Source organism: Pinus tabuliformis, chromosome 9 (assembly GCF_031772625.1).
Source record: "Pinus tabuliformis cultivar Carrire ecotype Pingquan chromosome 9, CPIR1, whole genome shotgun sequence".
Taxonomy (NCBI): domain Eukaryota; kingdom Viridiplantae; phylum Streptophyta; class Pinopsida; order Pinales; family Pinaceae; genus Pinus; species Pinus tabuliformis.
In genome coordinates, this window is record NC_142307.1 from 1,611,642,392 (window position 1) to 1,611,659,151 (window position 16,760).

Below are 16,760 nucleotides of genomic sequence, written 5' to 3' on the forward strand. Positions count from 1 at the left end.
GAAAAACACGATGTAATAAGCTTTTCAACATAATTATATGTTTAATTTGTTGCATTCTCCCAGATTGGCCATTTGAATTACATTGGCAGAGATTATTGATCAATTACTATTCTATGTATAGTAAAATGGACACCTATTGTAATGACATAACAGTGTATGGACCAACTGTAGTAAATCAACATGATCTCCACTTTTTTTATCCATCAATTTCCTAAAGGCTTAGTTTATCGAGACGGAGGAATTGCCTAACGGCCAAAAGTGGCTGTGGGCAAAAAAATTTCAACAAATCTTACTGTAGGAGTGTTTGAATCATGTTTTTGATAGTGGAAATGGATTCAACACCTTCAAAAACCTCAAAGCCACCCAAAATCTTGAAGTTTGACAACTATAACTTGGATTTACAAATATCCCTTCACATTTTCTCAAAATATTGCTGCAATTTCCATGATTTTCAGGGCAAAAAATCAATCTTGTTAGACTACAACTTTCCTAAAATGCATAATAATTGTGAGATATAGCCAGTTTATAATGAATTATTTACACAACACTTTGTCAATCTATAAATTGTCTTTATGATATAAGTTGTCAAATTTACATAATATCATCCTTTCCCACTTTGAAGCATTTTTTTTGGTTGATAATTATATTCTTGTGTAAATTATCTTTGACTTATAAATATCATAAATGCTTTTCACTGAAAGCTATTAAATTTTAAAATGAAAAACCAGTTTGATATGAATATATTTTCGAAATAATTGTGCCCTTATTTGTAAATTATCTTTAACTTATCAGTGTCATAAATACTTTCCATCAAAAAGCATTAAAGTGTACCATTACTGATGAAAAATTAACAAAAGTAGAAAATATATAATGCCAATGATAAAAGTAATAATATTAAAAATCAGTAATAATAGACAAAGTACACTATAAATGATAATAATTATCTTATTAAAGAATTCAAATTAGCCTTATCCAAATCCATCTAAAAGAGGTTTTAAGGTTTTTCCACCATTACTATGTTTTTTTAGTATTTAAAATATTGTTTTAACCATTTTATTAATAAAACCTATAAATATAATTATATATAAATAATATATTAAAATTTTATTATAAATTTAATAAATATAAATGTTTAATAAAAATAACAAATCAAAATTGCCGATTAACCATAACAGCGGCGTGAGCTCCGTTCGCCTATCAAATTCAGATGGAATAAAAGTTGCAGGGTGGTGGGGAGGGAAGAGGGCTCTACAGTGTTCTACTATTCAAAAACCTAAAAAAAAAGTCAAAAAGAAAAAGGCAACAAAAACAAAATATCATTTCTGCTTTGGAAAAAACAAAAATAAACGAGAGAAAAAGGAAAAAGCAGGGGGAAATCAGAAAAAAATATTGTGGAGGCGTTAGAAATTATGTATTTATTTAATCCTAAAACATTTTATTTCCATGTATTTTCAGAGCAGTTTCTGATGACTGGAGGGAACTTCGAAGAAGTTGACACAGCTATGTTTGCCCTTGTCCTGTAGGTTGTGGTCAGGTGGTGCTTGCATTTAGGGGCTTATTGTCAGGGAAAGGAGCTACAGTGGTGCACTTTCAGAGCTTGGTACCCTCACATCCTGCTGGTGAGTGCACGCTCTGAAGTGAGTTCTGCTTTCATTTTTCTCTCCATTCAAGAACTTCCAGCTTACCCGTTTTCATGTGAGCGTAGTGGGTAGCCCTAGACAGTGTAGAAAAATCAGTTCCTGTAATACCGTTTTTTGACGCTGCGCAGTATGAGGGTCCCTGGGTCTGGTTTCAGTTGAGGGTAAGGGCATTTTGTGTTTTCTGGTTTTGCAGTCCACCCCCAAGTGAACCTGGGCTCTGTTTTTTTCTTTCCATGAAAATCTTTTTACCCTATACACACTGCGTTTTGACCCTGTGAGCTGCATCTGGACAAAGCCTAGTTAAGCCCCCACCTGTGTGTTTTTGTAGTAGAGCGCAGAAGGGGAGCAACTCGAGTGTGTGTTTGTGGCATCTCTTTGCTTCCTTTGAGAAGTAGGGCTGTTTTTGGAATGAGCTGCTGTAATGAGCGTTTTCTTGAGGTTGAAGTGGGGTTTATGTGAGTAAGTGATTAGGCATTTGGCAGCGGTCAGGTATTTGGGTTATACTTACTCTCTCGTTGGAATTTTTAATGCTGCTTTTGGTAAGAAACAGCAGTTAGAAAGATAAAGGCTAAATGCCATTTTCTTTTCCATGGTTTTTGTTCATATTGGTGAAAGAGGGTGGAATCTGAAGTGTTGGTTTTGAGTTCTATAGTCGGCGCTTTTTGGAAATCCTCCTTAGTCGCAGGTTTGATCTCGTGATCTATATCAGGCAAGTTGCAAAAGCAAGCACAGGCACGTTGTGTTGGAGTGTTTTGGGAACGGCGGCGGGGGCTTGGATATCTATGCATGGAAGGGAGAGAAACAATGGGCTTGCCTCCGTCTTCTGGCATGACAGCAGGACTTGATTCATTTACTCCTGTTTCACAGAGAGGTCACGCGGGTGGCGCTCTGCACACGGGGATGGCGCCTGTAATGCGGCCTCATCCAACTTCCGGCGTTACGATTGCGTCGAATCCAAACAATTCTAGCTCTTCTCCATTCCACACAGATTCATCTACAGCCATTGTGTCGCATGGGATGAGTATGAGTATGCAGAAATTGGAACCAATGAAAAGGAAGAGAGGCAGGCCCAGGAAGTATGGGCCTGATGGGAACATGGCACTGGCTTTAGCTCCTCTCTCTTCCACACCAGGTCCATTTTCACCATCACAGAAACGGGGTAGAGGGCGGCCACCTGGGTCAGGGAAAAAGCAGCAGTTGGCTGCATTAGGTACATTTCAAAGCTCTTCACAGTCTTTATTTTTATTTTTATGTGAACTGTTTTACCATAAAAATAAATTCTTGCATTTTATACTTTTTAAATCTGTGCAATGGATTTATTGTGCTCCACACATAAATGTGGCCCTGGTGCTGAAATCTGTGAAAGAAATAAAGCTGTGAAAAAAATACACAAAACACAACTGTGCGTTATGGTTTATAAGAAGTTTGTAATTTAACACTGGCTATATAGTTAATACTTAAGCCTTTATAGTTTATACAATTCTGAAACTTTGTCCAGTACACCTGAGAAGGCAGGCTTGCCTAGAATCATGTGATCGTTGATGAAGGTAATTCCTGTCACTTCAAAATTTCATTGGAGCTGTGGCTTTACTCTTAAGCCACCGAGGCTTGGGAGTTGAGGATTATAATCCTTTATTTGGTCGGCTACATCACATCTACTTCCATGCCATGGACACTTGGAAGGTGATGTGTTATGTATCCGGGAAAAAGTTGAACTATTACTTGTACTCCGTCATGCTATATATGCTGAGTAAATATCTAAAGTGTTGGCGAGTCAACCTAAAGGGCTGGTTTTACAACCATGTACTGCAAGTAGTATGAAGGCAAGGCCTATTTGCTTCTCTCATGTTGCTTATTAATACTCCGTCAAGCCAGGTCACCACTCATTTCATAGGAGTAGTCGTATGCTTTGTCCTTATGATTTGCTTCTGCAAAATGTATGCTTATCAGGGGAATGGCTGGCAGGATCAGCGGGAGTGGGATTCACTCCACATGTGATCACGATAGCATCAGGGGAGGTATGTGACTATTTCACATTGTTTATTGTTCTTAGGTATTTAGCATTGCTACTTTTTGGATTTTACCTATGTTTGAAATTAATCTGCCTTATAAATCCTAAGCTTTATAGATCTGAAACATGCTAGGACCTATATATTCCAGTGGTGTTTTGAAGAATATCAAGCTTGGAATATACAAAAGCCAAAGCAATTATAAAATATTCCTTTGCACATGTAGGTTATTTTGATATTTACCATGTCTGCTTTAGAAGCTACATAAAGGACTTTTCTGTTGTATTATTTTATTGTTGGGAGTTAATATATCTTTAATGCCAAGTATGCCTACTAAGTAATGTGCTAAAATGCACTAAACAACATGGAGATTTTGTTGTGTGTTGCTTTACTGCAAAATGACAAGTAGTTATTAAAATAATGTCTATCGAAGAAGTGAAAAAGAAGTCACCTCTCTTAGAATCCAAGGTAAATACACCTTGGAGGAAGTGATAAAGCTATATGTGTTTTCTTGTTAGGCACTCTTGGGACACGGCCCTAATGGTCCTCTAAGGAGATTTTGTTGAAGTTTTGTTGGGTGGTATTGACTAGAATTATCTGTACTAGATATGTTACTTTGTCACGTAATTTCTATAACTGATCTTTGTTTTCGCAAAACTAAAAGCTTGAAATATAAAGTAGATTTGTTTTTCTCACATAAAAAAAGTTAAACAATAATTTCTTAAGTCATTTCAACAAGAAATTGTATTTGATATCTCATCATAATTTATATAGCAGATTTAGTAAGTAGAATGTTCTTTTGCCAAAGAAAAAGTTTGCTAATGCATTTTTCTCTAGGTTTACAATACCTTGCATTAACTTGGTCCATAATTTGGTTGACCAATCTATGAATTAGCATGGACCTATGAAGTTAACTACATGGAACACCTTCATATGATTGAAATGTTTTTCGAATTGAACTAAAGGAAATCTTGTAGTTTTTATGCAAGGATGCATCATCAATATTGTGAAATGCATCCCTTTGCATACATGGGATAGTAAGATTGTTGAAGATATGTTGGCTAATCTTATGGGAGTACCTTCAAAGTCATTTATCATGATGATGATGATGATGGTTATCATCCATTGAGACCAACTTTTGCCATTAAACCTTAAGAAAAAACATAAGGAATTGAGTTTATATTTTTTATCCTTTTGTTTCTATGATCGAAAATATTAGATAGAAAATTTCCTACCTCTCTTTGGTTTTCATGAGTCAACAAGTTATGAAGATTAGTATTGTTACAAACATTGTGAAATTGAGACCTAATATGCATATAGGCATCGCATTCCAAGAAGAAATGTTCAGTGTTTTCTACTTCCTTAGTATCATAAATATTACATATGAATTCTTCTTGTTGTGTTCTAGATCTTGTCCAACACCTATTTTCACTATGAAGCTTGAGAGAGTTCAATCTTATGTAAGCAATGTTAGTTTTCTTTTGCAAGCTAGCTATAGTAGAAAGGCATACATCCTCAGTGGTAGGGTGTGGACCATATTTGTGTTAGTGGGTGCACCCTAGGGATATCACACATTGAGTTAGGGTCCACATTGTAAGTGACCCGAACACTGATTTATAAAGAAGGCCTAAGCCTCATTTGTACTTGCATCACTTTAGCAAGTGTATCATTGCTGATATTATCTTGAGAGTTAATTGTTGTATTGGCCAATTCTAGTGTATTGGGTTATTTTTTTTATGTGTGTGTAATGAATCCAATGTCTTTTTTCTTGATTTTTTATGTTGTTGGTTCTTCTTTTTGTTTTGTTTGTATTTTCTCAATAATAGATAAATGTAGGAATATAATGCAGAAATTGAAGAAAATGAATAAAGAGGAACCCTATTTGAGACTCTAAATTTAGTTCATTCAATAAATACATATCAAGAAATATAGATATATGTTAGATCATGATAATGGTGTGCACTTGAAATTTACATTGCATTCCTTTGATGGCTAGGAACTAGATTAGTTAGCAAAATTGATTTGTGTTGGTTCAACTGTAACACATCAGATTGTTTGCTTTGATTTTTGATTTTGTATGGCTCTCAATCTCTAAGGTACAATAGACAGTTGGCACTAGAATTTGTTGATGATTGTAGGTCGTCTTTCTAATCTCAATGTTGAAGCAAGGTGTCCAAAGCTTATTTCCCACACTTTGTTTTGTAACTACAATTGCAAGGCTCAAGCTCTAAAATCGATGGAAGTGAAGGCCCCTAAAGTCTTCACATAGTTGCATGTAACAACCGTATGAAGTTGGAATGACTTGGTTGAGTGCTTTGCTCAAAAACATCAATCCATTGCCCTCAATTGAAGCTAAATCCCTTAGTATTTATGCCTCATGGTAAGCATGATGCACTTTCTTTTTTTTTGTTAGTTGCCCCAAACCTAGCCCAAAACTTAAAAATAACAATGCTTGAAACTTGCCCAATAAGCTCAAATGATAGAGGTGAATGATATATTCTACTTATGCTAGATGGTTTGTTACCAAGTTTGTCCATAAACTTGTGAATATTTGCCACCAAGTTTACCCACAAACCTTGATTTTTCATCTAGAATTCGCAACTTCCCTCACCATTCCAAACTCTATGAAACAAAATTAACAAAACAATGAATAATGCTCCCAAAGTTGGTGGCCTCCCTTTTCATTTCCTTGTTCAAACCCTTGACTAAAATTAGTTTTAAAAAATACCCTTTTTCTTCTTGGTTGGTGTCTTTTTTCACTAGGTACGACCCTTATGGGCAACAAACATAACTTGAAGTTATGTCGAAGTGGTGTCAAGGTTCCTCCTATAACATTACCACACCACCCACACAACTTATGATTTGATATAACTTGATTTTTTAAAGTTATAATGATTCTCCTCACAAATCAAAATCTCCTAAAAATTGAAATTGACCTTTCACAAGAAAATTGGTGCAACTCTCACCATGCACCTTGGATTCATTCATGGTGAGTTACCACATGCCATATTCTTGAGTCCTATGAGCTATTGCATGCCATATTCTATCCCAACCATCATTGAGAAAACCTCTAAGATATAGAGTTCAAAGTCTCTCAAACATGGTTTTTAAACAACATATAAGTGTTGTCATATGTGAACCAAGCATTTAATAACCCAAAGTGATATTTTGTTAGAAAGGGAATCTAGAGTGCCAACACCAAAGATCGGCCTTAACTTAGCTTGACTTCCTAAATTTAGGGATCCTTTTTAAAATGTAGGAAAGAGGCTTACCTCCAAAAATAACAGCCTCAACAACATGCAAACATTGTAATGTACCTACTCCTACTTCTATGTATGCCAACTATTAACTATAGCCCCACCAAATATTAGATGGGCATTGCAATGAATGGGATAGGTAGGTGTGATTATTACAATGTGATTATTATTAGTGAGTTGGAGTTAGTATGTTCATAAAAAATATCTAATGATGCACTAACATTCGTCACATGGTCTTAGAGCTTTGGTAATGTGTGGAGCCTTATGACTTCATATGATGTGTGCATTCAAAGAGTGGCCAACTTGGCATGGAAAATGAGTCTATAGATCTGACAGTATCATCTTAATATTCAAAGCTTAGATTTATGTGCAGTTCCTATTATCTGAAAGAGAATTTTCAGAGTTTTTCAAAATGGGTTCATAATAGAATCTTCGAGCAATATTGAGGGAGATATGGTCTTTGAAAGTTGTCTCTTCAACATTGCTTATCTTATTCATGGAAAACATTGATTTGTCTTGTGGAAAGGATAGATCTCTACTTTGATGTTAGATTCAGTTCGGTTGGATGCAATTTCAAATAAAATTTTGGAAACCTTCCAAAAAGGGGTCATAATAAAAATTATTAAGAATGAGGGAGATGATAATTGGCCTTTAGAATCCTATGTATTTTGTTAGCGTAGATGATGATTTGTCTTGGGGCAAGGAAATCTCTCTACTTAGGGGTTTGATTGAGTTCACACCAATACCATTTGAAAGAAATTTTAAGAGATTTCTTGTAAGGTGTCACTAAAAAGATACTTAATAGTGTTGAGGAAGATAAAACCTTTGGAAGTTTACCTTCTAGAGTTATGCATTTCGTTGACAAAAAAATGTAAACTACATTGTGAAAATATTTTCTCCTTGCCCAAGCATCCAATTGTTGTGCTTCAAGAGGGAATTGAAAGAGCACCTAGTGATGCACCTTTAAAGTAAAATTTCAAGTCATTTGGAGTTGAGGTGTGTGTCTTTTCAAAATAAATGTGAAAAATGAAAAGATGAAGGATAAAAGAAGAAGTAATTTTGTTCCTTTGACATTTTATCGTTTTGTGCATTATCTTTATTTTTGAGGGAAGAACATTATTTTCAACACAAGCCCTTATACTCTATATGCCTAGGCATTATGCAAATTTTCCCACTGTATGAACTATTGCAAAAACTTGTATTCTCTTCATCTATGTCTTCTTTTTATAAAGAAGAAGAATTGCAGATTTAGAAGCATTCTAAGAAGATCATTTTATTGTAGACAACTAATGACAAACTCATGAATTCTATAAGCCTTTGTTCCAAATTGCCTTGTTATATCGGCTATATCAATGGTGGACTTGGCAAACATGGACATGCTACTTTTACTCCTATTGACATTGAGATGAGATTATTGAGAATAGGCCTTGAATTTTTTTTTTTTCAGAGTTGCTTGCTAGATGCAAGTCACCTTGATCCCTTTATAGCCATTACCCTAGAGGAACCATATCTTGTATCATTTGCCTTATCCTTTATTGTTTTGCAGGAGCTAAATTCGTCACTATTAGTTGATTTGTCTATTGATAATATGTATGAGCTTGAATTTGTTAGTTTTGACGAGTCTTCTACCATTGATTCATAGGAACTAGATCTTGCACCTTTTGTACAATAGGAAGCAAAAGAACAAGTCTATCAAAGATTTATAACTCTTGCAATTAGTCGTTGTACAAGAAGTAAGTAATTTGAAAAGTGAAAAAAGGGTACTTTAGAGGACCACATTAAGAAATTGCGAATTTAGGCTTTTGAAAAGTATCATGCACTTGTTGATAGATGGCCATTTTGTATTAATGAGATCGATGAGACCTTGAATCTTGCATGTCAAAAAGTCATGAATGAATTAGAGGAGAAGGAAGGGGTAATTGACTCTTTACAAAAATGATATTCAACACTCTTTTGTTGTGACTTTTTATGCATTATTGGCTACTCATGAATGACTTTCTCCTGAGTTCGAGAAGCATCCTATAAGTTATGTTTCCAAATTGCTTCATTATATGGGTTATATTGATGTGGACTTGGTGAACATGGACATACTCCTATTGACAATAAGATGACATCAATGAAAAAGGCCTTGAATATTTTGAGACTTCTTCACGAGATGCAAGTTATGTTGATCCCTTTATAGCCATTGATTTAGAAGAACATATATTGGATCATTTGTTTCACTCGTTGTTTTGCAGGAACCACATATTTCACCGTTAGTTGATTTGGCTGTTGGTGATATGTTTGAGCATGAATCTGTTAGTTTTGATGATTATTCTACCATTGATTCATGGGAACTAGATCTTGCCCCTTTTCTACAATAGGAACTAGATTTTGCACCTTATGATTCATTAATGCCAACTATTGACCTTCAAAATCTTATACATATAGGCATTCTAATCATAGTGCTAAACTCCACAGGCATTTAGGGATGAATATTTTGATTGCCATAGTTATTTTTTATAATAGTTGCTATTGCTACGTATTGAAATAGGAGGTGTAAATGGTAAAGTCTTGGACCCATACTTACTACTAGGACATATTGTGGTTGGAATTTGGATTGATGATTGGTCTTGGCAACATTTGAGCACTTGTATGAGGTCTTCATATTGACTACGTCATTGACGATACCACCTTACATTCCTAATTTCTCTCTTTTATTGGGGGACCCTAGGAACAATCTCTACATTTGATGGTTTTGTTAGCAACCTTTATTTGTTATTCTTGTTTTGCACATGTCTAGGTGGATGATGCTTTTATGGTGGGAAGACTCTGTTGTTGTCTGTGGTGTTTAGAGCACTTGTTGAACCTTTTCTATTGTAATTGCTAGATTTCCTTAAAACCCAGTAAATTGATTTGCAATGTCTAAGTGTAAAAACCCAGAAATATAAGCAACTGATATTTTGGAAACTTAATCACAAACACATTGATTTTTCTAACTTAATATGCACAACATACAATAAATCAGAAGACAAACACATCAACCATAGAACACAAGATATACCCAGGAAACCCCAACTCCACGGAAAAATTTGTAATGCTCTGTGTATTTTACTATTCTTCTGCAACGAAGGTTTTTCTTTTGAGAATTACAATAAGGGAGAAACTTCCTTGTTCATCGCAAGAAAAATACTCATCCACTCTCCATCTAGATTGATTCCCATCCTGTGCACTGGATCTACGAAATTCTTACGCAAACCAGCAATCCGATCCACATGTGCGAATATACCTCTGCAGTGGGTTGTAAAGGTTCGATCCTAACTTGATTTCTTTTGCTTGGATGTTGAGTTCTGCGATTTGCTAAAACCCTCGCTCTTCCTTCGCTACTTTCTCACACTTGCTTGTGCTCAACTGACTGTTGGCATTATGATTCAAGTGTTGTCCTTGATGGCAACTCACTCAGAGGATGGTACAGGTGCTCAGAGGTTGGTACAGGTGATGGCAACTTAATCAGAGGACAGCATGCCAAGAAAGTTCATACACGCAGGTTCGTTAAGCCCAAGTCGCGTATACAAGCAGGTTCACTATATACCAAGTCGCGTATACGCAGGTTCACTATATACCAAGTCGCGTGTACACGCTGGTTGGCTTCAGTAAAAGCGCGTGTATGTGGAAAACTTATCTTTGGTCCACGGCGGTTATTCCTTGGAAGTTGTGCCTATGGTTTTGGACCTTGATGTCTCGACGGACGTGTTGATCCCTAGAATTGAGTTGATGGTATTGGATTTCTATGGTTTTGGCCCTTGGTATTGAGCAAGGCCTAAAGCTATATAAGGAGAAAGATCATTAGGCCAATGTGTGTGTGAGTGTGTGTGAGTGATGAAGATCTGAGGAAGTGTGAGATCCAAATGCTGGTTATGGGTTGGTGATCTGAACCAAGGTTTCACTCATGTGGAGGATGATGGAACGAGATCTCAAGGCTTGGAATGATTATCTTCATATGGTTTGACTGTGGACAGACTAGATCTACTGACGCATGTTTATTATTATTATGATCTGGGTATGTTTTGATGTCTGATATAGTTGCGGAGTTTTAAGCTTGAATTTGCAGATCTGTACGCAGGTTGGTTTTGGTGAAAGAGCGTATACACGCAGGTTGGGTTCATCCAAGTCGCGTATACAATGTGAAGTATGATATTTGAAGATGGAGTTGGATCTGGTTGTTGCTATGATGTTGTTGACAAGGTTTTAGTGATTCAGTATTGGGTGTTTCAGTGTTTGATGATGCAGGTTGTACTACAATGATGATTGTCTTATGGATCCAGTATGAAAATGTATGAAACATGGTCCCGGGAAGATCGTAGGCCGGCACCTACGTACTGGTAAACATATCAGCCAGTACAAGAGCCAAGGGGGTTGTAGCTCCCTTCCAGGAGCAGCTGAAAACGAGTGAAGGTTGGAGCCTTCTGTAGGTAGGCATCTACGTACTAGTAAATGGATCGACTAGTACAAGAGCTAAGAGGGTTGTAGCCCTCTGCAGGTTGTAGCCTGCGTGCTGGTAAAGGACTGCACCAGTACATTGTAAAAGAAGTTTCTTATTAAAGAAGAAAGAGACAAATTGCAGCAGGTGGTTTTCACCCACATTGGGTTTCCACCTTATATCATGGTGTTCATGTGTCCTTCTTGTGTGTGATGATCTATTCTGTTTACTGCACTTGCTTACTGTTCATATGGTTAATGAAGATCTGATGCCTAACTAAAGACTCACATTTAATGGATTAACTGAATCATAAGTATTCTGCATATACGCTAGTTGCTTTAGACACAGTAGCGTATACACGCGGGTTCACCTAACTGAAGTAGCGTATATGTTTCTGAGTATGAAATGAAAAAGTTTTATTGATCTGATAATACTGATTCACCCCCCCCCTCTCAGTATTATTTCCAACACTGACTTCCCACCAACTCGTTCTATCTCTTCTTATAATTTCAACCTCAACCCTAATCTCCTTCTCAGCGACTAAGATTAAATCATGATCAATGGATGTGATTAAATCATAAGTTAACTTAGGAACTTTTACTTTTTCCTAAGTCAACTTTAGGAAATAGTTAAATAAATTAATATTCTGTAAAGTTGCAGTCTTTTGTGTTCTTCTTCTAGTATGAGCACTTAGACAAGCAAAACACTTATTCTCCATTTCAATCAACACTCTCTTAGAGAGCAAGGTGTTCTACACTACATCCAACTTTTGTCCGAGGTAAACTAATTTGCTACCTGATAATGCTTGTTGAAGGATCAAGTGCAATGTAGACTAGCACTTATTTTTGAACATTGATAATTACTTGTGATGATTATATATATATATATATCTTCTTTTAGCATTTACAATTTCTTCATCAAGTAATTATGCTTTAGAAATTAAACCATACAAGAATAAGAAAAGTAGAGATCACAATGCATAGAATCAACACAATGTTTACCCTGGGTAAACCCACTTGGGTAAAAACCCAACAATTCTTTCCTTATAGAATTAATTCAAAAAGAGATATTGAAGTCATAGACAAACTGACCAACATCATAGTAAGATGGTAGTCCAATAAGTGGCAAGTGCTAAGTCGACCCTCCACAAAATTCCAAGTCAAAGTGTTCGCAAAAGCTCTTGGTTAAGGTTTGTCACAGGTCTTGACTCTGTACTAGGGATGAGTTTCGACCTTTTTCTTTGCCATAGAAAGCTCACACTTCATCTCAAAAACTTCTGATTCCACCTCAGAAAATCAACACAGAAACTTAGACTGATCTTGGCCTTCTGTAGTCACTTGAGTGAGGGTAGATAGATGTGTTGTTCTTCTTCTTTTTGGCCTCCTTATCTTGTTACCATCCTTCACTAGAGAATAATGATATGCTTGTAATTCTTGTGATCCAAAGTGCCTCTTGGATGGAGGATAAATGAGCTACTTATAGGCTTCTTGAAGGACGAATGGGTGTCTCCTTGGGCAGGATGACATGATCATAGGAGGGTCGACTTGGACAACTTGTGGAGCCATAAATCATCAACAATAAATTCAAATTTTCTTTTGATAAATACATGAATAATATAATTTTCTTTTGAGCATGAAGAACATGCTTTACATAAACAAGTACAACAATGATAAAAATATTTTAATATGAAGACCGACCATAGCTACAATTTTCAACACTCTCTCTTAGCTAGGGAGGTATTCATAATGACTATCAAGATGATCTCAAGTTGACAAATCCTCTAAGGAAAGATCAAGATTAATATAAGCATCATCATCAATATCATAATCACCATCATCAACCATATATAATCACGGTTCACCATAAAAAAACTATAGACATAGTCTAGGTGAAACACCAGAGGCCTCATCAATGATAAACAAGCTCACTCTAGAAAGAGACCCGAGCTTGATGCTGGGAGGCTTTTGCTCATATGAGTGCTCCTAGGACTATTTTCCAACCAAGGTCAAATTGGCATAGGGAGAATATCCTTTGTTTGACCATTATTCAAACCAAGGTCAAAGTGACATAGACTTCTACTAGACCATTCTCCAACCAAGGTCAAAGTGACATAGGAAGAATGTTAGTTTGCCTACCATTCTTCAACCAAGGTCAAAGTGACATAGGAAGAATGTTAGTTTGCCTACCATTCTTCAACCAAGGTCATAAAGACATAGGAAGAATGCTAGCCCATGATGCTATCTAATCTATCAAACTATTCTCCAACCAAGGTGTTAATGACATAGGGAAAATGTTGGACCATTCTCCAACCAAAGTCATATGGACACAAGGAGAATGTCTGTTCAAGATGGTGTCTCATCAATGCTCCCTTCCAATGTGAGGGGCATACTCGACAAGTCCAAGCTTGTCCCTGTAGTACACAAACTTCACTCTGGACAGAGGCCTTGCAAGAATATCAACTTTCTGCTCATTAATGGAGGTATACTGGAGCTTCATTGCTCCATTCTGAACCATGTCTCGAATGAGGTGGTACTTGATCTCAATGTGCTTTGACCTATCATCATGGTCGTCACCTGCACCTATCAAGATGATCCTGCAAGTAGCCTTAGAAGCCATATTGCTTCTCAACTTGCTAAACTAGCTGTAGAATACTTGATCACTGAGTGCAACAAATTTTTGCTTCTAACTCATCTAATGAAATCACAACAGAGCCCAAACTGAAGCGATATCCTCATAAACTTCGTCTTTAACACTCCTCACCCAATTTGAATATGTAGTTGTACTTCACTATTTGAGACAAATCTCAAATCATGACCGACTTTGCTAGAACCAAATGTACCACACTAGTACTCCAAAACATGTTGAGCAACATATCTTGGCTCAATCCATAAACTGATCTGCTTCTTTCACTAGATCACAGATGCTTTTCAGTCACCCTGACTGGGTGCTCCATCTTACACTAAGACATATCCTGCTGTGGTAACTTAGGGTGCTCCCTTTGCCTCTGTTGTCTTTTAGTATATTAGAGGTCAACTCTCTCTCAAGTTAAAAACAAGGTTCCTAAGGAAGTCTTGACTGCTCCCTCTAATGCAATTCTTTTTGGTTAATGCTCCTCCTTATGACACGAGTTCTATTTTCGTTAGAAAACAAATCATATCGGGTCATCCTTGATTCACCAATCCAAGTGTATCATATCTGAGGAGCCTGTACAAAGTCTTCTTTGTGCATGCAAGTATAAGACTTCTTTATGTACCTCACAAGCTTGAGGTAGGTATGTACACTTCTTTCATTGAGAAAGACGATCTTTGCATCCAACAAAAATTATAGAAATAAATTTTAACAGAAGTGTACCTGACTTCATAATCTTCTGCCTCATACTAAGATAATCCTTTGCTTTGTGCTTCTTGTCATCTATTCATACTTGACTTTGAAGTCATCACTGGCTTCTTTTCAGCATAGCTCAGGGGCATGCTTCAATCTTTGTTGATCTTTCTACTCCTTTTGAGCTCAGATTTCATCGAATACAATATCTCTCAACATAAACCATGATTTTGGGAATGTCCTCTTGTCACATGCTTTGCTTCATTCTTCCATTTCTTCCATCTCCTACCAAAGCATCGACAACCTTAAACACATACTTGCAAACCTCACTAGGAGGCCATGGAAGAACAATTATAACCACACAAAAGATATAAAGACAAGAGACTAACTGCTAGTAAAAACAACAATAATAATAATCAAGGAGGAAAGATATAAAATACTTATCTTTCGAGAAAAATGTTAGCTCCCCATTGGTCTAATCCTTCTTGCAACTAGGTCCTTATGATGTCATTTCTTCCTTTCATGAGCTAGGATTACTTCTTTCAGCAGAACCGTTGATCTAGGTCTAGTTCTAGGGTTCTATCCATAAACCCTAGGGCTTTCTTATCAAGAATTCTAGATTTATAGGGTTTACAAATCAGTTCTAAGATCGACTCATGGCATAAATGATATGGTTGATCTTTTTATGTGAGAGACCCCTTTAGCTCCCTCTTGCTCCTAGCCTACTTGCAACAATTCTAGTAAAAGAAGCCCTTATCATTAGCTGCTAAGGCTTTTGTAGTATCATTCTCGAATTTCTTTTGATGAGGATGCTCATCATCATCATCATCATTGCCTTCCTCTTCTTATCGTTTAATGATTCAGGACAATTATTTCTATAATGTCCAAATTTGTGACATCCAAAACATTGGACTTTTGACAAGTCTCTCTTTGTTGATGAATTCAGTCTTCTATTTGTGCTTTTATTTTGAGAGCCAAACTTCTTCCTTCCATTATTCCTTCTAGATATTGCTGCAAAAGCTTAAGAATTTTCTTCCTCTAGACTTTGGATCTTTCCTTTAGCTATAAGCCTAGATTCCTCTTATGAACAAGAGGTCCACAATTCTTCAAAACTTGGAGTATTGTTTCTAGCATATATGCTAGCAGCAATGCATCCCATAATTTTGGTAGTCCATTGATTGTTGTAGTGATCAATTTAGATTTAGAAATGACTTCACCAATGCTTTGGAGCTGATCTCTTATTTGTGCCATTTTCATGAAGTAGGAGGCCACAGGTTCATCTTTTGTCATCTTAGTATCACGGAGTTGATTCCTTAAAGGCATCTTTTGACCAATGTTGTTGATTGAGTACAAATTAACAAGAGCATCATAGACTTACATTGATGTAGCCAATTCTGAAACAAATAGGATTGAATGGTCCTTGAGAGATTCATATAGAATTCTTTGAGCCTTGACTTGACCCTCCCTAAACTTCACTTTCTCTTCATAATCATGTTTATCTGGTTGAGGTACTTTGCCTTGGACATATTGCAAAACGCCATGTTCTTCTAGGACAAGATCAATCCTCTTTTTCCATGCTTTGAAGTTAGATGCTCCTTCAAGTTTGTTGCCTTCCTTGCAAGTGGGAGCCATTTGCTCATAAATCTTGGACATAGAGATAAGAGATTTCTTCCTTGAGAGAAAAAGAGAGAGAGATTCAACAAGGTGTGATCTTCAACTTTCTTTCATCACCAAAGCTTTGATTGTTTAAAAATCAAGTGCAATGTAGACAAGCACTTAATTTTGAACACTGATAATTACTTGTGATGATTATAGATTAATATTTTCTTTTAGCATTCGCAGCTTCTTCATCAAGCAATTATACTTCATAAATTCAACCATACAAGAATAAGAAACGTAGAGATCACAATGCACATTCGTTCCCACTCTTTCCTACTAACTTACTAGTCTTAGTATCAATTTGCTATAGTTCATGTGTCGAGAAGGAATAATGAAAATGAGTATGGAGGGCTAAAGGAGATGTTATCTTTTGTCTTCCTTGGTTAGAGACCATCAACCTTCACTTGATTGGATA

General features: G+C 36.4%; 1 protein-coding gene across 3 annotated transcripts in view; it reads left to right on the forward strand.

The window, feature by feature from the left end:
- Window positions 1-1,329: 1,329 nt before the first annotated feature.
- LOC149154948 (AT-hook motif nuclear-localized protein 10-like) overlaps window positions 1,330-16,760 on the forward strand; it is a 114,781-nt gene continuing 99,350 nt past the window's right edge. The window contains exons 1-2 of one of the 3 annotated variants that reach the window (XM_089441582.1): window positions 1,330-2,850; window positions 3,591-3,658. In XM_089441582.1, coding sequence (XP_089297708.1) covers window positions 2,427-2,850; window positions 3,591-3,658 — 492 coding nt within the window. In that variant the 5' untranslated portion in view covers window positions 1,330-2,426. The remainder of the gene's footprint in view (window positions 2,851-3,590; window positions 3,659-16,760) is intronic. The other 2 variants (XM_089441584.1, XM_089441583.1) reach the window with 2 other exon arrangements.